We start from the raw sequence: 26335 nt of genomic DNA on the forward strand, positions 1-26335 counted from the left end.
CAGACAAGTATAAATCAGAGCATATTCCTGGAGAAATATGGTTTAAGCGTGACAGTGTTATGAAGCAGACAGCGAAAGTACTACACAAAATCTGTTTTTCTGATTTTCTTAGACTCATAATGTCATATTTTAGAATGGACAGAGGTCTGAATGACAGTTCTTTGTCCAGCTCATTAGTTCTAGAGGAAAGTTAAAGCAAGTGCTCCAATTTTTGAATGTCTGAACAGAAGTCAAGGTAATACTACATTAAAGATATGTTCAAACCTGTATTCCTACCAAGGCTATATTTTTGAAATACTGCCTAATACTTTTTTTTTCAATAGTCTCATCTGTCTGAAGTCAGAGCAGGCTATTTACAATTTCAGTCATTGGTAACAGAATGGCCGTTCCTGCTCCAGTGTGACAGAAACATCTGGGTTTTATTCCAGAAACATTCTGCGCTCCCAGCTGCTCAAACACTTTTTCTTGCAGGAAACAAGCCTGTGAGAAATTTAATTTTGTTCACCTGCAGAATTCCATTCGTATGACCTTTCCATTGAAATGCACACACGACATCCTTCAAACTGAGAGGAGCTGGCATTAAAATGGATTGCAGAGGGGAGGGAGTACATCACCATCACATTAGCTGACATTTGGAGGCCTGTTGAGAACCCTTCTCTTTCAGAGCTGCGAACACCAGGCACAGACTAAATCAAAGCCAAACGGGCAGAGCTAAGCCCGTAGAATAAATTAACGTATAAATAAACGTGCTGAAGTGGTCTCCTACTCTCTTCCAGAAAAAGCCCGAGTACGTCACTTATCTCCAATTTAATACCGACGTTACATGTAGTGTTAGCCCCACACGCAGACAAGCCCGCTGCCAAACAGACACGCAAACCACATGCTGCACATTTCCCACGGGCAGAAATGGATTTATGTATCATTCTGTCTCCAGGGGCACTCATGGCGCATGAACAGATACGCGCTCCGTAGGCGGTGTTTCTTGTGTGTTAATGGCGAGTAGGAGTGGTTGAGCACGTTGTAGCGAGGAAACACGACAAACATTAGCTATTTCAGTCAAGACTGCTTTATTTATCCCACACGGCCCGGCCGGCCCACAGCCCGCTTCTCCTCACAGGACACTGCAGGCGGCGCCATGGCAACGGCGGGGCCGCGCCTCGCTCCTCCTTCCGGCTGCGTTGCGTCACTTCCGGCGGGGCCGCGGCGAGGACAAGATGGCGGCGCTGGGTGAGCCGGTGCGTCTGGAGCGAGGCGAGTACGAATTCTGGTGCGGGGTTCGCGTTTCGCTTTTCTCCGCGGATATTCGCTCCTCTCCGATTCCGGCTGCTTCTGCCGCTGCCCCGGTCTCAGGGCTGGACTCCAGCCCGTGGGCGGCTTCCTTGGGCCCGAGCCGGCGGCGGGCAGAGGGAGCTCTTCCTCCTTGGGGGGCGGGCAGCGCCGTGCGGCTGATGCTTCGTGAACTTTGCCTCTGTTTTGTTGTTTTTTTTTTTTTCGCCCCTGATTCTTTCCGTGCGTTAGCTAGGACTGCTTCTTTGTGGGGTTTTTTTTTTTAGTTTTTTTTTTTTTTTTTTTTTTAGTCGCGCAGCTGGAGACATTTTTCTCGGGTTTCAGTCGGTTTCCATGGACGCGCTCTTTGTTTCTGTCAGGACTGTTAAATTCGTGGCCTCAAGTTAAGTCTGTTAGATTGTGTCTTAGCAGTAGGTCCCGGTTCTGTTTTATAATCCACGAAGGACTTGTGCCGGAGCCTCTCCATACTTGTTCGAGTTCTGCCTAGCTCTGCTGTGCTCTCACAGCCTCATTTGTGTCGTTAGCGTGGTGTGGCATGTAACTACAGCCACTGGGGAGATAGATAAGGCACAAAGCCTAGTTGTGTGCTTTTTCTGTAGTGTCTTTAATCTGTGCTGTCTTCTATCGAGCGCTTTTAGGAAACAGTAGTAAACCGCCTAGAGTGTGTTTGAGAAGGATAGCGATTACGTGGAGTGCAGGTAATTGCATGAGCTGAGTGTTTTCTCATTGCCATCCCCTCTGGGTCCACTCCCCAGAGTGCCTCTGTAGATGTGTAACCCTTTTGTACAGCATCGTCACGTGCTGCCTATCACAGAACTCAGCTGTTTGTGCCCAGCCCTCCTTCCTGCTCTGCAAGCAAATCACTTGTGATGCGTGAGAGAAGGTCTGTAAGCAGGGACTTACGTAAGAACTTTGCTTCCCACTCGGCAGCTCATAAACCCACCCAGCTCCAGAGCTTTTTAATTAGGGCAGCTGCTTTGGCAGTTGATTAGTTGCTTTTGCTTGGGCTGGAGAGTTAAACCTCAGGCTGCATCTTCCTCCACCTCATTACCCTTCCATTATGCTCTTGCTGTGAAAACAAACAAATCTGTGGAGTTACTTAGGGATCAGTGGAACAAAAGAGCTGTTAGTCATAATGGTTTTTTTTTTTTTTCTTTTTAAGAAAAAGGGAGCACAGTGTAGTGGGCCTACAAAAGGAAGAGCAACAACTGCTGGGTAATTGTATGGGGTTGACTGCAGGTAACCTTACACTGAATCGTTTTCAGCTCAGAAATGAACATCACTAATGTTGTTGGCATATAGCATATAAAAAGAGATTAGTGTAGAAAATGTGCTGATTTAAAATGGTTACCATATGTTTACTGTCAGGGCAATTGAAAATTCTCCCAGTCTGTTCTTTCTTCCAAGCTTCATCACACAAAACCACTACCCAAATTTGTTGGAATGCAGGGATATAACAGCGTTGAACAGTTACAAATTATTCTTACTGTTTGGTAGTGATGTGTGGAAAATCTACGGGTACCTTAGGCTATTTGAATGCAAGCAGCAGAAGTGGTTCTGCAGGAGTGTTTGAGAGGACACTGTTTTCTCCTGTGTTTTGTTCACACACCAAACCAAGGAGTGGTGGCATCTCACTGTTGCTGTATTTTTATTTTTTTTCCACCACATTGGACCTGTTCCAACACCTCAATGTCCTTTCTGTATTGACGTGCCCAAAACCGAACACACAACTCAAGGTGAGGCCTCACCAGTGCCAAGTATGGGGGCAAGATTACTTCCCTAGTCCTGCTCACCACACCATTCCTGATACAAGCCACCTGGGCACACTGCTGGCTCGTATTCATATCATGACTGTCCATTAGTACACCAAGGTCCCTTTTCATCAGTCAGCTTTCCAGCCACTCCTCCCCAAGCCTGTAAGCTTGTCTGGGGTAGTTCTATCTACTCAGGTCCATATAGGCAGATGGGATTCACCAGTGTTCAAATGCAGACCAGTATGACTGCTAAGCTATCTGAGGAATGTGCATTTAAATGCATTTTCCTTTCAAGACTGCAGGATAATAATTTGAAATCACACACAAAAAAAAAAACCCAAAAAACAAACAAACAAAAAAACTTGAAGAGCTGATCTAAAATCACTGAAAAGATTAAAAGAAAAATTTTCAATTATGTGACGGGATGAGGGATTTTGTTTGTTTGGTTTTTTTGTATTTTTTTAAATCTTTAATTGGTTACTTTTGTATTTATCTATATGTTTTTCCTTCTTGAAATCCATCATGGGAATGGAACGCCACCTGTGTCTGGTTTTGATCTGCTGGTGAAACTGTAATGGTAATTCTGTGAGGAGGACAGCTTTCAGCTGATGACATTCTTAGGATAGCTCACGAGGAGGCAGGCTGTGTCAACAGGATAATCAACCATCTTCCTTTTCCACAAACAGCTGTAGGAACTGCTTTGGGTTTTTACATCAGTAGTTCAGTCCTTTGGTCTGACAGCAGTTTTAAAAATAAGTAAATGCATATTCTGTGTTAGTTTCATCTAGCTTCATGTCCAACCAAATGTGTATTCTCAGTACTTTCTTGACAAGCTGATTCTGTGGTCTTGGTCTGTGTTTTCTAAAAGACAGCTGATTCCCAAGCTAGCCAATTTTACCTTAGGCTATAAAAGGCTGCACAGTCAAAGAATTCAGCTCTTAGGAGACCCAGGTAGGAAGCATGTTCAGTTGAGAAAACATTGAGGTTATAAAAAGAGAAATCGGTGAGTGGAGTTCTTGAGTGCTGGTTACTGCAGCTACTCTTTTGATTAGTGGACTTCTGTCACTTAAATTTGTTACAGTGTTCTAATCAAACATTTAGATAATTTCATACATATTACAGCTTAACATGATTCACAGACCACAGGTCGTGAGAACTGCTGTGTAGAATTGTGTGCTTTGTGTGTCTGAAACAGTCATTTGTCTGCAAACATCTGTGAGTATTTGATAGTTGTATTGTAATTTACATACTTAGCAGACTTTTTGTGAATATATGGAGTGTTGCAGGATTGGAATTCCTGCTATTGCCAAAGGATGTGAACAGCTTCTTCCTTCCATTTGTTTATCATTCTACTTCAAGCTGTTCAGTGTGAGACTTCATGAGATTAAAGAGTTTGTACTATTGATGCTGAACATAGTGTTTACTGAGAATATGTATGGATTTACATAATTAAGAGAAAAATTATCGATTGCATCTCTGCTATCTTGTAGAATATGCTATTATATAAAATGCCAAATGTGTATTAGGAAATCAAAGCATTTTTTTCATGTTGTAATTTTTGTGCAAATATGCAGCAAATACTGTAGACTTGGACTTAGCAATAGCTAGCATTTCAGTTGTGATGCTTATCTGCTGTAGATACCTGATCCTAAACTAAAATGATCCTAAAAACTAGGAAATGCTTCTCAAATAATGAAGGTGAACTTGAGCTCTCATCTGAAGCAACGTGTGTGATTGCAGCGATGTGTGCGATAATATTTGGGTGCTGTTCCATGAATGATTTATATCCAGTCTGTGATACTAACACAGTGCTAGTAGATGACCAGTTCAAGAAGTTACATCATACCAGCTGCTATTAGTGTCTGTGAGATATCTGACTGACACCTCACACAAGTGGGCAGCATGAACTGTTATCTTCTGTCAGCGCACCTTAATTTCAGAGCATAACAGGATGGACATTGGTTGTTACAACTTCTCTCTTACATGTTTGTGGTCTTGAAGTTTGCGACTGTTGCTTGTCTTTATTTAGTGGCACTATGGCAGCACAGATGTTCCACATGAAAGATGATTCTCTGAAGGTTAATTATGGAAAAAGGGAAGTAATGTGTTTAGGACATAATTGTGTTCCAGATTTCGTCATCTTCTAAAATGATCTATGCCTTGTTAACGTAGTAGATTAATCACTGCTTCTGTGTGCCTTTGTGATAATGAAGGCCATAACGTCTGTCTGCTTTTCTGAGAGACTTCTACTTGTATTCAAGGACTTATGTGATTCAAAAGAGTGGTCGCTCTAGAAATGCAGATGAGGAATATTAATCCTTTCTACTCTTGAAGAGCTGCCTACAGAAGGTCACATAGCTTCGATGTCATGTTTGATACCATCTTGATTGGTACTGGTCTTGAAATCAAATTCTTCAGATGAGATTTTGGTTTCACTGACAGTGAGATCTTTCAGGAAATGTCAAGAAACTGGGAAAAAATGTTGGGTTTGGGATTCTTGACTACAGAACACTCAGCAGAGAAGATTGAGGAGTTTGGGCTCTTTCTCCTAGCGTTTTGATAAATTAGACACATTGCAGGTGGAGGAAGTTAGAAAGTATTTTCAAACTGATACGAGGTTTAATCAAGTTCTTATGATTCCAGCTGCTGTTTGGCATCCAATTAATATAATTACAGACTACTCATGCCCGAGTCGGCCTTATTTGTAGGGAAAGCATTGGATGTATTTCTGGTAAACTAGTTTCTGAATGTAAAAGGAGTGTTAGCATGTTTGACAATACTATAGATGGCTTTAACAATATGATAGCCATGCGTTACGTACATTGTGAAGTTTTATGCATGCAAAACGTTGTTAGTATTTATTGTCAAAAAAATATTTCAGCCTGATTACAAGAAAAAACGAAATTATTTAAAATACAGATGTGGTTGTGCTGCCTCTAGATACTTAAAGGGCTGCAGTGCAGATTTTTATCTAAACAGTCTGAAAATAAGGTGCTTTATTCTAATGTTTTGTTGATACATAGTGGTATGGAAGAAATGAAACTATAATAGAATTGTAAGGTGTACACAAGCACACACAGACTACTGCATTAACTTAGTATAAAAAACAAAAGCAAACAAACCACTGGTAGGGGTTCTTTTCAGGCATTCCTTATTACAAGTGCTTTATTTTTTTTCTGTAGATATCTGCAGAGCAATTGAGTTGCTGGAAAAATTACAGAGAAGTGGAGAAGTGCCACCACAGAAACTACAGGCTTTGCAAAGGGTCCTTCAAAGTGAATTCTGTAATGCTGTACGGGAGGTAAGTTAACTGTGCAAACAATTGGCTTGCATTAAAAGTGGTACTTTTAAAAATGTCCAATGCGATAACGCTTTTTTTCTTCATAGAACTGAATTTGACTTAAGTCTTCTTCTATTAAGCTCCATATTTTTTAGAAGTTGAGAAGAAACCAATTTAGGATAGTGTAGGTGTGTTGTATTAAATAATGGCTCAGAAACAAATTGTTCCTTGGAGGTTATGATGAGAGTTTTCCCTTGCTGGCAGCTAGTAGTACCTTGTTACCCTGTTGGCTGGTAAGAATGGGCAAAGTATGAATTCCCTCTTCTTTTAAGCCAGATTGGCATCATAGCTTTGCACACTCCATCTTCATTCCAGATGCTCTTTCAGAGATTTGAGGTGGTTGAATGTGTCCTGGTGGTGGTGGTGGTGGTGCTACCGCTGCTGATAACACCTGCAGTGATTTGCAAGATGTGTTTGTAGGCATGGAAGTCCTCTAGATGTTTTCATCTTATGAAGGACTGTGTGTGTTGGGTTAGCTATCACTAACCCACTTAGCATTAGTATTCTTATGGCCTTTGTGCTTTCAATAGCCTTTCTTTTCTTTAGCTATTCAGTCAGTTGTGTCAGGTGAAGGAAAATACAGACTTTAAGGGGAGGGCTTGATTGTTGGGTGAGCTTTGAAGAGTCACCCTTGTATAATTTTTCATGCATCCCTATGGAAAAGTCCCAGATTGAATCAAATATAAGAAGGTAGTCATCTGTATCTGCTGTCAGATGTCATGGTGAGGGCTGCATGTTTACCAAGGAAGAGGATTTGGGTTGAGACCTAGAATGTGTGCGGTTTAACTGAGCAGTAAAGATACTGAGAGTTATTTTTTCATAGTACAGTAGGTTCTTAACTCAGCACCTTGCAGTGCATCAGGGATTCATTTGTTAGAGGTGTGTGGTTTTCTTCATTTATGCAGTTTTAAGTTGTAACTGATTGTTATGTTACCTAAGCAGAAAAGTAACTTTTCACCATGCTTATGTTGTCTTGTCTTTAAAGGTGTATGAACATGTATATGAAACTGTGGATATCAGCAGTAGCCCGGAAGTGAGAGCTAATGCAACAGCAAAGGTAAATGTCATACTTGAGTAAAATGCAGTGGTTTGTTACTTTAGTAGCAGAGGAAAGGTGTTTAAAATTCAGAAGTGTATCATCTAGATGTTTGATCAAATGAGTAAGCATATGAGGTCATTAAAAGGTATAACAAAACATTATTTTTAAGCTTCTTCCATTTATATTTTATTCTTTGAGTTCTAAATTTCTTACACTAATGTTGTTTAGGAAATTAATCTGATTTGTCTTAATATTTTAGCACTTTGAGATAAAAATAATTTTTCAGCCTGTGTCAAGCTAAGGAGTTTGTATTCATGTAAATAGGAAGATCCTATTTCCTACAGGCCACTGTAGCTGCATTTGCTGCTAGTGAAGGTCATTCGCATCCCAGAGTGGTTGAACTGCCAAAAACTGAAGAAGGTCTTGGATTCAACATCATGGGAGGGAAAGAACAAAATTCTCCTATCTATATCTCCCGAATTATCCCTGGTGGTATAGCTGATAGGCACGGAGGCCTGAAACGTGGAGACCAGCTGCTTTCTGTGAACGGAGTGGTAGGAACTGATTTTCCACTTTCTTTAGCAGTAACTACTTGTCTCCACTTGGGGGCATACGTAGAATATAGATGGCAAAAGCTTGAGGGTGTCTTGATCCTAGCGAAATTGATTCTTTTTGTCCTCTCAAGAACATCTTCCTTATGTTTCTGAACCTAATTCTGTGCAGTGACGGTTCTTGGATTATGCTTTGGTTATATTTTGCAACTGAGAATGGCACTATTTATATCAACATCTCAGATTCTGAGAAGATGTATAAATCTGGTAGGTGTTGTGTTTTGAAATAGTATTAAACTGCCATTATGGCTTCCTGTTTTATCAAGTTTGATGCAGATTTTAACTTAGTTTTCTGCAGCTTCTAAGGTAAGTAGTAAACTCTGCATTATTGTAGACTGAGCAGGGGCTCTTTGGCATCGTTATCCCAGTAAGAGCACTACTGCTTAAGGAAAGTTATAGTAAGATGGAAAAACAAGGTGATGTTATCTTTACTTATGTGCTATAAAACAAATATTTATATTTTAAGGAGTACATGTCTGATGTGCAATTGTAGCTATTTATTTTGAAGAGGTATCCTCTTCTGCTGAGTTGCAATACAAAAAGAAAAACAGAACGACTGCAAGGCAGGCTTTGATTTACAAGAATATGTCAAATGCATATTAATCTCTCAAAACTCTGGATTTATTTATAGAGGCTTCTATCATATGCTTAGAACGTTAATGTTCTCGTAATTACGTCTACAAACTCAGTTTTATTTTAATACTGAGAGTTGAACCAAGTCTTATGCTCCTAGCCTGAGGTGTTTTTTTTTTTTTTTGACATATGAAAGGAACAGAGACTTGCTGGTTCTTGGTACTTTTGGAAGTGCCTGCTAGCAAAGAGCTCTATCATGATTGGCTCCTGAGTATTATGTGGGAGATGTAAGAATAATCGTGACCTTAGTGGTGCAACTATCCTTGGCCTAGCCTTCCTGGTATTTGAAAGTATCAAGGGACAGGTCAGCTGTCCATTAAGTAACAGCTGTTTTCACATGAAGCCTTCCTCACCTACAGACCCTCACAAAGCAAAAACAACACCCCAAAACACTCTGTTCATTTGACAGTAATTCCAGCTAAGAACGGCTGCATCTGTGTGCATACGTGTATAAATATATGTAGCTATTGTAAAAATACAGTGAATGAATAAAATACTGCAAGAAAGCAGGCTCAGAGGAAAAACCTTTTGATGTTTGCAGATTAATTACTATCATCTTGATATATGATGGATGTTCTTGTAATCATAATTGCTAATTTAATACCGAAAAAGTAATTTGCTGCTGCCAGGATGGCAGCAAGTGTGTCTTAAAACACTTCTTGTGGTGGTTTGGGTTTTTTTGCTCTTTTCACACTGGATTTTAAGTGTACTGGAGAATTTTATATGCTTTGACACAGTTGACACTAAAACTTCACAAACTTCTGATTACTATTTTTTTATTGGAAAAACCACCACATCCCCTTGAATAATAAACATGAAAACATTCAAATGTATGTGTTGTCTGAGTCTGACAGAAGAGAAATAACTCGGGTTTTTTTTTTTTTTAACTGTTGTCTTTCTTTCTGTAAGTAACTTTGTAGTAACGGGGAAACCCTCCAATCAACAGGTACATCACCTGCCTTCTAGCTTCTAATAGCACCAGTGGGAGGTAGGCTTGGGGTAGTCCCATTGCTGTGTTTGATAAGTTTGGGAGAAATAAGTTGTGCTGATAAAATGTGTGCTATCTAGGGATATATATTTGGATGAAGTTGCTGAGAATTCTTGCTTAAATGTTATAATCAGATGAATTTAGTAATAAATCCTGAGAGTTGGTTTAGTAAAGGATTATTTGTTTGTTTTTTAATCTGTTCTGTCTTGTTGGGGGGGAGAGCATGGGGCTAGGTGGTTCTTAATGAGTTTACAGGAAGTTAATTTGAGTACCTTGCACTTAAGACACGTATGGAGTGCTAAGATAAATGATACACTACCTATTACGTGTTCTATTGCAGGTGTCCAGTAGACAGTGATTTGCTTTGTCATATCTGCCTTTTTGATGTTATCCTATGCTATCTTGCAGTTGTCTGTGGGCTCTTGTCCTTAGCTAAATGCAAGATAATTTGAAATAGCTTATTAGGCAAATTGAGGACAACTATAAAATATAAAGTGCATGACTATAGAAGAAAAGCCATATCAGACTAAAAGACAAAGTGTCCTGAAATTGTTGATTTTTGAGTGTTCTTTCAAAATTGCCTACTGTTTTCCCTACTTCACTTATTTGATGTAAATGTATGTAAAGACTTAACATAAGCATAACCAGAAGTTTTGCACTACCCTTCTTAACACTGATTGGTATATTTATCATCACTCTGTAGTGATTTGCTGGAGAATAAATCCCAAGCTTGGATGATGTTCTTGTGAAGTTTTGAAACTAGAATATTTTAGTTGACTATATAGACACAGAAAAATGGAAAAAGTGTGTTTTCAGTGTACGTTTTCACTAATATGATACTTAATGATTTGCGCTTTGCAGAGCGTTGAAGGTGAACATCATGAAAAAGCAGTAGAACTACTGAAGGCAGCCCAAGGAAAGGTCAAATTGGTTGTACGATACACACCGAAGGTCCTGGAAGAAATGGAGTCAAGATTTGAAAAAATGAGATCGGCGAAACGCAGGCAGCAAAACTAATGTTGAATGCAATAACTTCAAGAAAATATACGCCCTTTACATTGTGTAGTTTGGTTTGACTCAGTCAATGCAATGCCCGGGGTACATAAGTTACTGTCATTTTCCTAGAATTGTAGAATGAGTGAGGTTGCAAAGGACTCTTGGGGATTACGTAGCCCTGCTCAGAGGATGGTCGGCTAGAGCAGGTTGTTTAGGGCTGTGACAAGTTGGGTCTTAAGCATCTCCAAGGACGGAAACTCCACAAAATCTCTGGGCAACCTGTCCTAATGTTTTGATCTCCCTCGTGCTGAAAGATATGTTTTTCTGTTTAAATGGAGCTGCTTATATTATAGTTTACGGCTGTTGCCTCTTGTCCTGTCACTGGGTACTGTTGAGAAGAGTCTGTTTTTCTTCTTCTGTTTTAATTCTTCCATATCAGGCTTTTACACATCTTGTTAAGAACACCCTTGAGCCTTCTCTTCTCCAGGCTAGACAGTCTCAGTTGTCTCAGCCTCTCCTTGTTTATCAGATGCTCCAATCACTTTAGTCAACTTTCTGCCCCTTCTCTGGACATGATCTTGTATGCCTATGTCTGTCTTGGACTAGGGAGCCAAAGGTGGTCACATAAATTATGTCTCCTAAAGGCTGAGTGGAAGAGAAGCATCACTTCCCTTGACTTGCTGCAGACCAGTAGGCCGTTGGTGTACCTTGCTGCAGTGATACATTAGTGACTTGTAATCAATTTGGTGTCTTTGTCTGCAAGGCTGTTTTCCAGCTGGTCTGCCACAAGCCTGTGCTGGCGTAGATCGTTCCTCTCCAGGTGTAAGACTTGCACTTTCTTTTGCTTTTTGAGCTTCTTGATTGTTCATTTCTGCAGCCTCCCAACGTTCATTGGAATGGCATGCAGGGAGTGTAGTCTGTCCCATCCCCCTGTTACTAATGGATCTGTTAAACACTATGGACCCCAGTGCTGACCTCTGGACTGTGTCAGTAGAGAATTGCTTCCAGCAGGACTTTTTGCTACCAGTTGCAGCCTTTAGCAGTTCACCCTTCTTTTGAAGGTTTTTTTTTCAATTTCTTTGCATTTTTCACAGTTTAGAAAGAATGCATCCTTTCAAAATCAGCTAAGGTACCCTAAAAAAATGTATGTATGTTGCATCTTTATGCATCTTTTTCATATTAGACCTCTAAGCATGCAAACAAATTCAAATTCAAAGGTTTTTCAAATGCATTTAATAAGACCTGTTTCTACAGTTGACATCGCTTTTTTTCCTATTCTGTTTTTTCATTTAACATCTTCAGTTTTCTTACTGAATTATTTTGCAAAAAAAGATTTTTATGTAGCAGTATTTTGGCACTTTTCTTAAGAACATGTTTTGTATCAACCACAAAAAGTAATCGTGATCAACTGCATAGCTGATAACAATTACCAGATTTTATAATGTTTTGGTGAGTACGTTATTTTTACACTTCTGCTAAATCATAATTTGTTACTCTGGAAATTTTATTACCTCACCTGTAAATAATGTACAATTGGTGTTCTCATATAATGACTTTGCAAATTTGTAAGTGTGAGTTATTACAACAATCATTCCTGTAACTTACATTGTTTTGTACTGATTTTCAAGCAGTTAAGGGGGTTAACTGCGTTTGCAGTTCTGGGTTGACTATATGTATTTTTATATTCAGAGACTGAAGATACGTTAATGCTTTCAAAAGAATTTCAGGCGTGTCCCTGACTTTCTGCTGTTTTAAAAAAGTTCATTTTAACGGTCATAACTCTTTCGTGGTTTTAGTATGTCTTACTGTAATCATATATACAGAGTAACTGTACAGGACTTGGGGTAGTTAGTACCAAAATCACGTATCGTTGCATCTGTCAGAGTAAAACATTCTGAGGCTTACATGTCAAGTACCCTGGGGTGAACTTGTTTGGGATCTATCACTGAACTGCTTCTGATTTGAAGAGCTCGCAGTTGTAGAAACGGTAGCATCAACATCACTCTAAAAGTTTATATGGAATGGTGCTGGGATAGTAATAAGAAGCCTCCAGGTTTAAGTGCTTCGTGTCTTTGCTCAAGTCTGGTTGATGGTGGCACGCTTCTGGTATGCCATTTTGAAAAACTTTGTCTGGACAGAGGTACACTTCTGGGAACTACCAGGTCTGATGCTGTACTTGCATACTTGATTTTAAAAGCTTCACTTTTTGGTATATATCTGTAATTAACTTGATTATCTACTGGAGTCTGTTCACTTGTATGGCAGCTATGAGTGCATCCTAATTGATACTAGCAGTTTGATTCTTAGAGGCTTAAACTGAAGAGTACAGTTCTGACCATTTGACTGTTCCCTAGTTTGTTCACATGGAGCAGTACAATCTGTTGTGAAATAATCAAGTATGTGAAAGAAAGTAAATGCTTAAGGATCTAAAAATGACAGCATGAAGTTTGTGCATTTTCAGTTGATTTGCTGGAGAAGAAAAAATGTGATCACGACAGGCCAGTGAGAAACGTATTTCCTTTCTGCATGTTTGTAAGCATGGTCAGCCTGCAAATAGAAGTTGGGATTTTAAAGATACTGATAGTTTGAGAATACAGTATAAATATTTAACAGTTAGATGATATTGAGCACTGAATTGCATGGTTTATTATCTGTCATAGGCCTCTATCTAAAGGCCTCATGTCACTGATAGGACCATGCTGTTGAATTGTATATTTTTATGGAACAACTAATGTTTAAAATACTGAGACCAAAATCACTAGGTAGCGCAATCGTGGGTGTGTTTTAATTTAATTGTAAGATAGTAGATATTTGTTTTAGAGCTATATAAAAATATATATATATAAATATTAAAGGTATGGATACGAGGTAGAAATGTGTTTTTTAGAACCTGTATCCCTTGGCATTACTGAACAAAGGAGTGGTTTCTGTTACTCTAAGGTAACTTACTTTAGTGTAGCTTGAGCTACTGAATGCAAAGCATTATCATCCTGAAGTGTAGCATTTGGATACAGCTCATCATCCACCACAAAATGTGGGAAAGGGTACCTGGGCATATAAATTGTAGCATTTAATAAAAAGCTTTTTAATTGCAATAATGACAAAAAAAAAAAGCAGAAAACTCATTAACAGTCATGTTTAATACTATGAAAACCTATAACAGTAAGGAAAGGGTGGATTAAGATTCACCAACAAGCTTAATTTCTTTTACTACTGAGCAGTGCCTGTACTGTGTTAATATGCAGTCCCTACACACGTGATATCTTTGGGTATGCAAACAGTTTAAGAAGAGATATCATTTCCGCAGATCTGCATCTATTGCTGCTGTGAGGAATCTGGGTTTTATCAACAGAAAAATAAAAGTTAAGTTTCACATGCATTGTTTTTGTGTATTTTTTTTTCCTGAGTTTCCATATTTGGTACTTTTTTCATGCAGCTGTAGTTGGGTGTTTATAATCTCTGGGGTGTAGTGTAAACTGTGCGTGTGTGGGCGTGCAAAGAAAAACTTCAAATCCTGGTTTTTAGTTTTTTTCCTGGTTGCTTATGAGTCTTCCCCTTTCTGCCCTATGTTTTGTGAATTGTTGGAGAGATGAGAATTAGAATGCTGTGAAGTATACGTAGTATCTTGGGCGTCCTGCATTTTTGAGACCTTCTTAGTTTCAACTGCATGAGCTTACATGGTGCATATTATTCTGAGTCAGATATTATCTTTTAATTGTTTGAAGCAAGTATCTCTGGTAATGAGATGTTAAATATCTGTAATTCCTTGCTTAAAGACCTTGTGAGGTCTTTAAGAAAAATGTGCCTGAAGTTATGAACTGAGATAAAGGCGGGAGAAATGCTTCAGTTTGGAATGCAAAAGGATTTTTTTCATATAGGTAAGCTAGACTGCAAATTGACAATATGCAAAAATCAAATAAAAATCATTTATATAAAAATATAGAAGACGGATAACAAAACTGGAAATACAACCACGTTTTCAATTTGGTTTTAAAAACTAAATATTCCCTAAATATTCTGGATACCTACCTTCTACTTCAGCATGGTTCAGATTCTTAGAGAAAAACTGTGAAAAAGCAAAAGTTGCATATATGAGGCTGGCTGTGTATTAGCACAAACTGAGGCAGTTTGGCTGCTGTATTCCTGTCACCTTTTTGTCCTCAACTGTATGCTTGCTTGTGCTGGCATTCACTGATCTCTTTGACTGTGTACTGAGCAGATTCAATTTGGTATCCAAGCAGAGACCAATTATGACTTAGTTTTTTGAGTTTATTTCTGTTGCCTGAACACAGGGTGATGTCTAGTGTCAAAGGAATTGTGCTGGTGCAAGGAAAGCTGTGACCATGGTAGATAGACCAACTGCTTGAAGTTGCATAGAAGCTGAAGGTGTGGAGCAGACTGGGTTTCTATAATCCTTTGTCTTGTAAAATCTTTATTGGAATCTACTTTAAGAGCTGTGTTACTATGCAAGGTGTGTGGGACTTGCTTCAAACAAATCCTGTGTCTGTTTAATTCTGTAGCTTGATGTATTGATGATTGTTTTCCTACCAGAAACATCTCTAATTAATGGAGTAATATTGATGTATTTTAATATTCGGTCTTGTGGCTTATATTCAAATGGTATGTCCTATTGAGAAAAGATGTTTAAACAACCATTTGCTCCCTCAGTGGTTCATTTCTTTCAACCTCTTCCATCGTTTATGGTAGTATTCCACTTTCCTGCCTAGTTAATGTGAGTTGATAGCATGGGAGACAAATGTGGTTATGTAAGTTACCCAGTTTTTAAAAAGTTAGTGGATTTTTGTCCATTATATGTCTAAGGATTTAAAGAAGGTAAGTTACTCCATGTTTCTGGTTTCTCCTTGGTTATCTGGAGGCTAAATCTGTGCAGCAAAGTGGCAGGATGAGGGGAAGGAACCCACCAACAATAAAACATCTTCCTGAACACTAGCTTTGACTTGTGTACTTCCAAAGGTAAGTAAAATCACCTGCACGTGGTTCTTATCTAATCGCAGCTCCGCTTTTTGCTGGAGCAGTGCAGTGGCATTGTCTGAACAAAATCTAATCTGCGATGGAGACGGGCTGTCTAGCAGCAGTGCAGTCATGACAGCTCTCACCTGCTTCCAGTGGCAGCAAGTAAAGTGCAGAATTTGGTGATTTATTATGTTTGGTGTATTTCAATAGCATCTGGGAGTTCAGGACGCTATTGTATTTTGCAGTATACAGACACAGAGCAAATAATTTGGCTCCAGAGAGCCTCAGACTATTGCTTAGAAACTGTAGGGTTTGTGGCTGATGAAAACTGAAGTGAAAATACAGCAGATAAGCTTTCTTTTTTTTTTCTTCTGATTTCTCCTGTGGTTTCTGTGATTTATTTTGAAGCATTATTTATTTTTTTAACATACAACGAAGGGGCACGAGAGGGAGGATGGCTGTCATTTGTATTAAAATCCATTATTTTTTGGTAGGCTCATAACCATAATCTAGTTGAATCAGAGCCTGGAATAGTCACACTTCTTTTTTTTTTTAAAGTGATCTCAAGCGTGCTCCAAGTGGAGTTGCTAAGAAATTGAGGTAATAATACAACAAAGTACACGTGTAGAATGTGTCTGTCTGAGCTGCTGCTGGCACTAGATGTGTCACACTGCCATTTGGTAACTGTAGGAACATCTTTCAGTAAATACAAGAGCATCTTCAGAAGAAAGATTGGAAATAATTCAAAGAGCAGTTCATCAGTGAGCAGTCCACTTGTTCCTCTACACCAAAAGTGTATCTGAAGTGTGCCCAGAGCCTTTGGAAAGCATCAGTGTTGATGTGTGTCAAATCCTGTGTGTGCACCAGGCGTAGGCATCGTGTGATCTTTATTCAGCCTTGGTGATGATCTCAAAACTTGAAGAATTTGTTGCAGCTTTTACGTACCTTTCTATTTTCTAAGTAGAGAGAAGGGTAGAGAATAGGTAGAAATAGAATGGTAGAGAATGCATCAGATGAATGTTTCTGAGATTGCCAAGGCGGAGGACAGTCTGGAGATTTTCTTGTCTGGGTTTGGTTCTGCAGCATACATTCTACCTGCGCGTGCTGGAGCCAAGCTGTGGGCTAAGCTCTGCTTGGCAGGGGCTGCAGGTTGGCAGAGGAAACATGAACAACTGACGGAAAAGTGGACGTGTTCACTTGGAGAATAGCTCTGTGACATTCTCAGCTCTTTGGTTTGTTCTGCAGGCGCGGTTACTCTGGCATTAACTTTACACTGTAGAGCAAAGCTTGAGTTTCTTTACATTGCAAGCCAGAAGGAAACTGATGGCAGTGCATTGAATTGGGGTGTGTTTGATAAAGGGCTTAAAAGGGTTTTATTGCTGGCTGGTGCCATCGCTGCATTCTGCTCAGCTGCAGGTGGTTCTGTCACTGGAACGTGCTGATGGGATCAGGCTTCATTATGGAGATGCTTGTTGGAACTGGGGGTTATTTGAGACCTGATCTTTCGACTGTGATAATTCCAAGTGCAATTTTTGGTGACATCTGTTGCTGGATAAGATGTACCCATTATCTGCCCCTCCTGCAGCCATTCTGTGAGGGCAGCGGAGTGCAGCCGTTGGCTGGGCGTCAGCACTCAACTGTTCTCCTTTTCCAGATGGAAAAACAATTGCTTTTATTTGTTTTGGGTGTTGTGTAGATGCAGGACACGGGTCCTTTTAATGCCCCCTTTTCCAGCGCTGGGTACCGACATAGGGAGCGACCAAGAGCTTGAGGACACGCGCGGTCTTTTATTCCCTTCTTCCCCTCAGAAACGGGAGAGCGGGGAGCTGAGCGGGGGCGGCGCGGCTCCACAGCCCGTGTGAGGACGCGAAGGAAGCGGCCGGCGCGCTCGGTTACTGCGGCAGGCCGGCAGGTCGCCAGAGGGCCGCTCGGCTCGGCGTCGTCCCCGGCTCCCGCGCCACCGCCTGAGGCGCCCGGCTCCCGCCGCACCGCGCCGCCGGGGCCAGGCCGTGGGAGGCCGAGGCTCCGCCCTCCTCCTCGCCCGCCTCCGCCCATTGGCCGCGCCCCCACCTCTTTTTGCATATTCATCGGCCCCACGCCCTCTTCCCACCAATAGCGGCGGGGAGGCGGCCGCCTCGTTAGCATACGCGCCTCGGCGCTGGGCGCAGAGCTGCAGCAGCCGCCGCCGCCGCCGCTCGCAGCGACTGAGGCCGGGAGGGGTGGGGTGGGGGGGGCGCCGGGCTGCGCCGCGCTCCGCTCCGCGTCCGCCCCGCGGTCCGCTGGCCATGGCCGCCCCCGCGCCCTACCTGCGGCGCTGAGGAGCGGCGGGGCGGGGCGGCGACCGGGAGAGCTTTTTGTCCTCCTCCGCGGTGCTATTTTTTTTTTTAATTATTTTTCTGTAATTTTTTTTTTTTTGTAATTATTATTTTTAAATCGCCGCCTTTATTTTATTATTTTATTTTATTTTGTTTTTTTTAATTATTATTATTATTTTTTTTTTTGCGGCGGGGCCGTGCCGCGTTGCGGTGCGGTGCCCGGCGATGCGGTGCCTCGCGTTGCTCGGCCTCGTCGCCTGGGGCCTGGGCAGCTCGGCCGGGCCCAGCGGCGGGGCCTCTCCACCGCCCTGCCCGGCCTCCTGCAGCTGCGACGGGGATCGAGGAGTCGATTGCTCCGGGCGGGGGCTGGCCGCAGTGCCGCCGGGGCTCAGCGCCTTCACGCACGCACTGTAAGTGGGGAGCGGAGGGGGGCAGGTGGGAGCGGGGCGCGGCGCCGGCAGCCCAGCGCCTCCGGAGCTCTGCGGCTCCGCTTCGCGGTGCGAGGCTTCTTCCAGCGCTGGAGGTGGGGAATCGGAGCTGCTGCTGGGAGGAACGCCGGGCTGCGCTGGGTTTGGTGGCTTCCCGCGCTGTTGGGTCGTCTCGCGGAATGGAATCGGTGCGTCCGAAGAGCCGGCACCCGTCGCAGATCGGGCTGACAAAGAGCTTTAAGTTCGTGTTGCTGCGCAGGGCAGCTCCCAGAGGGCTGCTTCTGGGTGACTGGAGCCCGAGCAGGCGCTGCTCAGCTGTGCTGGTCGGGAAGGATGCTGTTGGTCCCCGTTTGTTTTTCTTTTTCCCTTATTTACAGCACAAAAGCTGTGTGCCTTCGTGATAGCTCTGCGCTTGAATGAGACTCCTCTAGTAAGGCCGCTGGAAGTTCAGCAAACAGCAAGCTTCCTATTGCTTCCTATTCCGAACCTATTCCGGCTGCATCCAGGAGAGCTGTGCAAAGAAAGAAATAAAATCAAATCGCTCCCTCCAGCTGACACGTCTGTGTCATGGCAAAGCGTCTTAGCGGTGTGTAGAGAAGAAAGCTTTTTGTGCTCCGTGTCAGGCAGCGCGGTGATGCTAGGAAATCCCCTTAGTGCTGCTACGGGGCTTGTTGTGATTACAGCCGTGGCAGCAGGGTCTGTAGCACAGGGATGGCTCAGAACAGGTTGGCAAACGGTGCTCTGTGGCAGTGGAGCAAATCTATGGCTGCGTTTTGGCATTGGTGATCGAGAGCTGTTGCTGAGAGGCAGCACGTTGGGGGTATTGTGCTATGGGAGCAGCAGCTCCGCTTCTAAATCAGGAGAGGTAGAATTGAATCATGAGAGCAGGCAAAGGGATTTTGGAAGGTACAGAGGTGTGGCAGCATTGGATCTGAGCTGTCTGAAGGTCTGGAGGGGATGGGTTGGATGGAGGAACGTGGAGGACACGACCAGGGGTACTTTGCTGATGCTTCTGCTTTGGGCAGCCGTTTGTTCCGTATAATTGAGGTAGGTGTTTATCTAACTCTTAATTACCAGCTGCCCTGTTTTCTGCTTACGAAGGTTAGGATTCTGCTTGGTTGCAATGAAACTGTCACCCAGTGAGTTGATATGCCTGGGCAGTAACGCTGAGGTGGTGGTGGTGGTGGTTTGGCTTTTGTAGTCAGCGCAGCGCGTTGCTGAGCCTTGCTCTGACACTTCATGTACAGCGTTGTAGAAGGCATTCATGTTCATGGAAAGAAGTCACGGTGGGGCATGCTCATGGTGCTGCTTTGAGAACTGGAATTTTCGTTTGGGGCTTAATAAAATAGTCTCAGTGTTCTGCAGGAGACAGAAAGCAGGTAGTTCTGGGTAATGGCTTCAGGGATGTCTGAAATGGGCCTGGCTGCTTCCAGGGGCCTGCAGGACAGCCATCTGTCCCGCAGTCCTTTTGTGAACTGACCCCACAGTTGTCACTTTTGTTTTGAACTCTCCAGTTTTACTGTCAGTGTTCCAGCCTTCTTCTGTTGCCTCCCAAAACGCTGGATCTCATTTACCCACTTTTCCCACAGGGCTGGGTGTTCAGGAGGAAGCAGCCCTCTTATCTGCTGGTCTCTCTAACCTGTGTACCCTACAGTTGGCTGTGGGTTATTTCAGAGCTTCGTGGGATGAAGATGTCACAGTGAGGAAGGATGCTATTTGACCCCATTGTCATGCAGGTTGTTCCAGCAGCTGCAGAGAGCTGATTGCCTTCTGTTCAGCTCATGGGCAGTGCAGAAGTACCTCCCCTGTCTCGCATTCGAGTTAATTTCCTGCTGTGTTTATGTATAAATGGCAAAATTATATGGTGCTGTTTGGATTCAGCAGAGTGCGTGTGTTTCTTTTCATTTTCTTTTCTTTTTTTTTTTTTTTTGGTCCCCTGGCACTTTTATTTGCAGAATGGTACTGAAAGGCAGTGGATAGATGTGAGCTGTCTTCCTCTAACACACCAGATACCTGCCTGCTGTGCTCCACATCCCCTGGCATCCAGTCTGCACAGCAAGGACCTGGGGAGGGGATGCCGTCTAGCAGAGCTGCTATGTGAGAAGAAAGGATGTCCAGACACAGCCTGGGCTCTGGAAAATGTAGCTTAATTGCTGTCCTCCTGAGATAGAGAGGCCTTATCTAGTGAGAGGTTTGAAGGTTTTACAGTTACTCTGTTTAGTTTTTCACTTGCCTGTGCAATGTATCAGTGATATGCTGGCAAGTAATAAAAAGCTTCCAGAACCAGGGAATGGAGCCGACCCATTCCTCGTTTCTAAAGGGCTGCAGACAGCCCTCTGTCTCTCCTCTGGGAATCCCTCTGGCCCTGGTGCTGTAGGCCCCTGGTTTGCTGGGAACCCTTCCGTGGAATTCGTTGCTGTTTCAAAGCTTGCTGCGTATTTTTATCCTTTGAATGTTTTCTATTGGCAACAAACTTGATGTTTGGCTGCTACCTCTCTTTTCCTTTTCTTCCTCCCAGAAAAAGGCCTGGTGCCCCACCGTGACACATGATTTGTCAGGTACTTGGTGTTTATTTTGCATGTTGAGGTCACGTATATCAGCAATATGTCATTTCTTCTTGGGTGCTTAATGGCAGGGGCTCGTAAATGTGACTTGGGGAACAGATATCGAGATAAGTCTGTAGCGTGGAAAAAAAAAAAACAACTGGACTTCAGTGCAAGCAGGTTTGTGCTGGTAAATAATTAGCTCTTCAGTTCTCGAGAGGAATTTGCTGGTAACTTTCCTCCTGAGATGGAAAATATGGAAGCTGTAGTAGAACGGCTCAAAAAACAAAACAAAACCCAAAGAAACTTCCTCCGCAAGGATCTTTATTTGTTTTGTATTCTACATCTAAGCCAGCAATTTTTGAGGACACAAGCTCTTATTTACCCAGAGGAAATTACTGGCTTGGATTTCAGAAGGGCTGAGCACCCATCCTCCTTTCATAGGGAGCAGGAGCTCGGTGAGGGTCTCCCCATGTCTGCTTGTGCTCTGTCCTCCTTTCTGCTGCCCTGATGCTCATTCCTAAAGCTCGTCCTCATGTTGGGAACGGGCATGAGCTCATGTGGTGTTTATGGTCTGGAGAATTTGCAAACAGCTCAGGTTTGCTGCTTGTTTTGCAAATAAGCGAGGCAGCAAGGTGGCTGCCTGCTGGTTAGCCTCAGCATTGCTCGGTTAGGAGGACTGAATTTTGGGCTGCAGCTTGGTGGGTTTGGGGATTTTTGGGATGACAGAAGGTCTGAAATAGCTGGGGGAAGAACTGGAGAAATCAGCATCATCCTAGAAATAGGTGACAGAGGTGGGAGAATATAGGATAGGGTAAGACAATAGAAACCATCCCTACATGGAAAAAAGAAATCTGTCAGTTCAGGTGCTCAGGATTTAGATGTTAGGACACCCATGTAAACAGAGCTTTCAGCAGCATTTCCCACGTTAGTAGTCCTGGCTGTCCTCCCTACCTGGTTGGCTCACCATCTGCTGCAGCACTGACCCAGGATTTTGCTATAGGGAAATTCTCTTGGGTAATTTTTCATACCTGCCTTTCAAGTACTGCTGCAGTTTTTTGATAAGATATTCTCCAACTGTGGTCTGAACAGAGATTTCTGATTGTGTGGTATTGTTTTTTTGTTTGTTTGTTTTTGCACTTTCCCACCCCTATGGATCCCCTTTTGGGGGATGTGGCTGTGGTTGTTAGTGTTCCCTTTGTAACTCTACAGCAGAGCTGGGTAGAGCCATGGACATCATGGTAGCTTGGTCAGGGTTGGAGATGCCCCATCCCTGGAGACAGCCAAGGTCAGGATGGCCAGGGCTCTGAGCACCTGCTGGAATTTTGGGTGTCTGTGCATTGTAGGGGAGTCCCACTTAGGTGACCTGTTGGGTCCATTCCCACTCAAACGATTCAAATGGGGAGCATCTACCGTGTGTTGGTGCCTGGAAAGTGTAATTAAATCATGCAGAAACAGCATGTGATCTACCTGGCAAAAGAGCTGACCTTGTTTTTTTTCAAAGTTCTGAGTTGGTGCTGCTGTCAGTGCCTTGTGTTGAAGTAGAAAGTTTCCAGTATTTTCAGATCTTAGGTCTTGTGTTTGAAAACTTGTAACCAAAGTAGCAGAATGCGTTTTATTGTGCTGTTGAAAGATTTGACTGTTACAGGACTGTGACAAGGTCAGGGCTTCCCGGAAACGTACTGAGGTGGCTGAGAGATCAAAGTGCAAAGAAGAAAGAAAAAAAAAAAATCAAGAAAATGTGGATTTTGGCTTCGTCCTGAATTGAGCAGCACGTTCTGCATGGAGTCAATCAAGTTGTGCTGTTTGTCATGTGTATCTCTTGCAGCCACGATCTCAAGAATAATGGGCAAGACAACTGCAATACTTTAGTCCCTATAGAAGGAAGTTTCTTTTGTTTCTCAGGTGATGCCAGTTGGAAGCAGAGCTGGATGTTTGTTGGTATGACACAAGATCATTCCTACGAGGCATTATCAGCTCTGTTGTTGAAATGGGATCCTCAGCGTGCTGATAGGCTTTGTTGTTGTTCAGGTCTAGTATTGATAATTACACATTTAATTAAACCTCTTGCTTTAAAGTATTGAAGATGATTTTGTTCAGGATTGAAAAAGAGAAGCCAAATTATTATGAAATATAAGAAACTCTTTAAAACACAGAATCATTCCTGCAAGCCCTGCATTAAGAATGAATGCAGGAGGAGCCTCAAACCACCCATACGTGGTCTGCAGAAGCTGTACAGAAGTGCTGCCTTCTGGTAAGGAAAGGAGTGCTAATTCTTTTCCTTGAGGGAAAAAAATGAAAAGAATTTGTGAAGTTGTGAAGAGTGCCCTGAAAAATCAGGCCCTTGCAGTGAACAGCTGTGCTCACAGCTTTTTCTTATTCAAATATGAGGACTTTTTTAAGCACTGTACCTCCTCCTTTTCTCTCCCCCGACCAATCCTGGAGGAGTGCTGGGTCTCGCATGGACTATCTTCACTCCGAAAGCTTGGAGAAAATGTGTTTGGACTTTTAAATAGTGCACAATTAACAATGAATCATAAATGGATGTGCAATTTCTGAAGTATGCAGGGGAGGCCTAAACCTGTTTAATTTGGCTTAATGATGCTGCAAACATGGTCATGCATTTTATAACCTTGTCCTGTGAAAATGTGTTGGGTTTTTTGGGGGGAGGTGAGGGGGGGGAGTTTTCCCATTACCTTCTTGACATGTGCACAGTTGCACATGAATAGCCTGACCCAGTGCCTCAGCAGGGAGAGCGGCATGGCTGTGCTTTCAATAGGCCTGTTACTACAAGGAAAACATATGGGATATTTCAGTCCTGTCTTTGCAGGCAGTGTACAGGGTCTGCTGCTTGGCAGAGCTGCTGCGTCCAGCCTTCACTTGGCTCTCTTGTGTATAAAAGCTTAAAAGGAGCTATGTGTTTTTTTTTAATTTTATTTTATAGAATCATAGCGTGGCTTATAGTTGGGAAGGACATTAAAGATCATGGAGCTCCAGCCCCCCAGCTCAGGGTGCACAGGGCTCCATCTGCCTGGCATTGGGTTCCTCCAAGGCTTGGGCACCCACAGCTTCTGGGCAGCAGTGCCAGGGCCTCAGTACCCTCTGAGTGAGGAATTTCTGCCCAAAGTCTAACCTCAACCTCCCCACTTGTATTTTAAAGCCATTCCACTTTGTGCTGTCACTGTCGGACCATATAAAATGATTCTTTGATTCTATGATTCTAACTGGAATGCTTGGGCTTAAGAAGGGGGGGAAAAAAAAAAGAAGTAAAATGGATTTGCTAATATTGACCAAACTGTTAATATTTTACAGAACTAGCGTGGCTCTTGCTAGGTGTAGAAAATCCATGTCTTTTCCAAGGGCAAATCTGCTGGCACTGTGCTGAGTGTTTGGTGGAGACTAAATTTCTTGAATACCCAGCTTCAAGTAGTGACCTATTCAGAACTGACTTACTCTTGCTTGAAATCTTCTTTTCCAGAAGTTTCAAGGAGTTTGTTTATGTGTTTGTTTGTTTTTTACCATCTTTCCCACAAAACCCCAGTCTCCGGGCCAGAAATGTGCAGTTAGGAATTTTAAGTAGGGTTTTGAGGATAATAAACAGCAGTCGTTCATGGCTTCAGCCTCTGCAATTGCGCTGCAAAGCCGATGTTTCCTTTTTAGAATCTCTCCTGAGTAATCGTGCCAGTAAAATAAATCTGAAGTGTGTTTGGAAGAGAAGACTTTTGTTTAAACAACAGCGTGTCAGAAATCCTGCTTGAGAGTAGGACTGCCTGTACTGTTGCTGTCTCTTCATTCGTACGAGACAATTTTTTGTGCCCTAATAGCTAATCAATCGCATGGATGGGAGAAATACTGGAACGCACGTTGGGGTGATGCATATATCTAAATACTCTGGGTTTTTGTCTAACCAACTTCATCCCACAGTTGTTTCAGACAAAGCACGTCATTGAGTCTCAGTTGATTTGGTGCCATCAGCAATGGAAAGTGGAATGATAACAGGAACATCAGAAATATCCTCCTTAATGCCATTATTTGCAGCTCAGAGGATTCAGTGTCCTGTGAACGTCTGAGGGATGCCATGTGCAAGTACTGAAGTAATCACCAAGTTAAGGAATTCTGCCTTAGCTGGGCAATATGAAATCATCTTCCTTCATCAGCTTCAGTTACGCCCATGGAGAGCACACAGGAATGTCTACACACTGCTCTCCCCAACATGAAGTTCCCTGTTTGGTGAGAGTGCAGCTGTACGTTGAGCTTTTTCCTACAACCATGGAGCAGTAAATATTGCTCGTGACAAAACGTGGATATGTGCTTGCTTACGTGGATCTCTTGAATGGTAAACAACCAACCAACTTACTTTACAAACTCCAGGTGCCTTTTAAAATAAGAGTTGGTGCCTTTCTTCCCATCCTGTTCGTGTTGTGGTGTTCAGGGTTATGTGTGTTCTCCAGCTTGCCTGTCTTCAACAGGTGTGAGCTGAACATGAATTTCCCTATCGCTCCCTGAACTGTGAAGGAGTGCATGCTCCATATGTGCTTTGTGTTTTAAAAGCACTTAGCACCCAGTTAATTTTCAGAGAACGTATGTAGGTCATCCAAGATGCTTCAGCAAATAATAACTGAGTGTTTGTGTAATTAAAAAGGCAAACAGATGCTCTTCTGGTGCTGCCTTGCCAGCAACAAGGCATTGCTTGTGCCTTAGAAAGGCTCTCTGCCCCAGATATGCAACTCGTGTAGAAGGAGGAGATGCTGTTGCAGCTTCACCATCTCTTCAGGGTTGTGCAAATGACTTTCCTTGGGTTTTTGCACAACAGCCCAAGGCTTCTGAGGAAGGGCTAGGCAAGGAGCTCATCTCACCTGTTCCCTTATGTTACAGCCATTTGAACAAGATGGTTTCCTCCACGTAATGGTGGAAGCACAGTGAGCACCTCAACTGTTGAAAATCTCAGGTGTATTTTAAGCATTTTTTAACTGTTGAAAAGATGCTATCTGTGGAGAGATTAATGAGCAATAAGTAAGCTATGTTGGATCTGGGCTTGCAGAATGCAGTTTAACTGCTCTAGGTTTCAGCACACTCATTTAATTACTGGGTTACTGCATGTTTTCTCTGGGGGGTGAGTGTGTGTGTGTGTGTGTGTGTGTGTGTGTGTCTAGGGGAAGCATATACGTTTATACAAAGAGTATGAATGCAGTTTGGGGATGCCATGTTTGTGTTGCTGAAACAACCTTGCTGCCTTAATTTCCCTTCAAGAAAATTGTGGATAGACCTTACTATCGTTTACACTTGATTACTTCAGTGTTAACTTCCCCTCTGTGATTTAACATGCACAAGCTTAATTATTCTTTTCTGGCCTAGGGAGAGATTTCCTTCCAATAATTACCTTCACTGCCCTTTACCCTTCTGCACGTTAGTCTGTTTGGAGAAACA

At 42.6% G+C, this 26335-nt stretch overlaps 2 protein-coding genes across 4 annotated transcripts in view; both read left to right on the top strand.

Moving 5' to 3' along the window:
* The first annotated feature begins 1118 nt into the window (after positions 1-1118).
* On the top strand, positions 1119-14023 carry LIN7C (lin-7 cell polarity scaffold C). 3 transcript variants are annotated; one of them, XR_016466587.1, is made up of 7 exons: positions 1569-2170; positions 2450-2526; positions 6224-6342; positions 7367-7438; positions 7765-7974; positions 9574-9652; positions 10514-10715. XR_016466587.1 is itself a non-coding variant. In XM_090140164.1 (6 exons), the coding sequence occupies exons 1-6, from the start codon at positions 2157-2159 to the stop codon at positions 10667-10669; spliced, it is 648 nt and encodes a 215-aa protein (XP_089996290.1). In that variant the 5' UTR covers positions 1584-2156; the 3' UTR covers positions 10670-14023. The 3 variants fall into 3 exon arrangements, 2 of the variants coding, with proteins under 2 accessions (XP_031463078.1, XP_089996290.1); XM_090140164.1 differs by lacking the exon at positions 9574-9652 and having other exon boundaries at positions 1584-2170; positions 10514-14023; XM_031607218.2 differs by lacking the exons at positions 1569-2170; positions 2450-2526; positions 9574-9652 and adding an exon at positions 1119-1251 and having other exon boundaries at positions 10514-14023.
* Positions 14024-18133: 4110 nt separating this feature from the next.
* The window catches only part of LGR4 (leucine rich repeat containing G protein-coupled receptor 4), a 58248-nt gene continuing 50046 nt past the window's right edge, over positions 18134-26335 (top strand). The window contains exon 1 of the mRNA XM_031607408.2: positions 18134-18347. Coding sequence (XP_031463268.2) covers positions 18163-18347 — 185 coding nt within the window. The 5' untranslated portion in view covers positions 18134-18162. The remainder of the gene's footprint in view (positions 18348-26335) is intronic.

The sequence above is a fragment of the Phasianus colchicus genome, chromosome 5, assembly GCF_987193195.1.
Source record: "Phasianus colchicus chromosome 5, bPhaCol1.hap1.1, whole genome shotgun sequence".
Lineage (NCBI taxonomy): Eukaryota > Metazoa > Chordata > Aves > Galliformes > Phasianidae > Phasianus > Phasianus colchicus.

Bases quoted from the DNA above. Each gene is read 5' to 3' on its own strand.
- LIN7C (XM_090140164.1), top strand. The intron at 2,527-6,223 runs GTAACCTTACAC...TTTTTTCTGTAG, and splicing joins TTGTATGGGGTTGACTGCAG to ATATCTGCAGAGCAATTGAG. The intron at 7,975-10,513 runs GTAGGAACTGAT...TGCGCTTTGCAG, and splicing joins TGCTTTCTGTGAACGGAGTG to AGCGTTGAAGGTGAACATCA.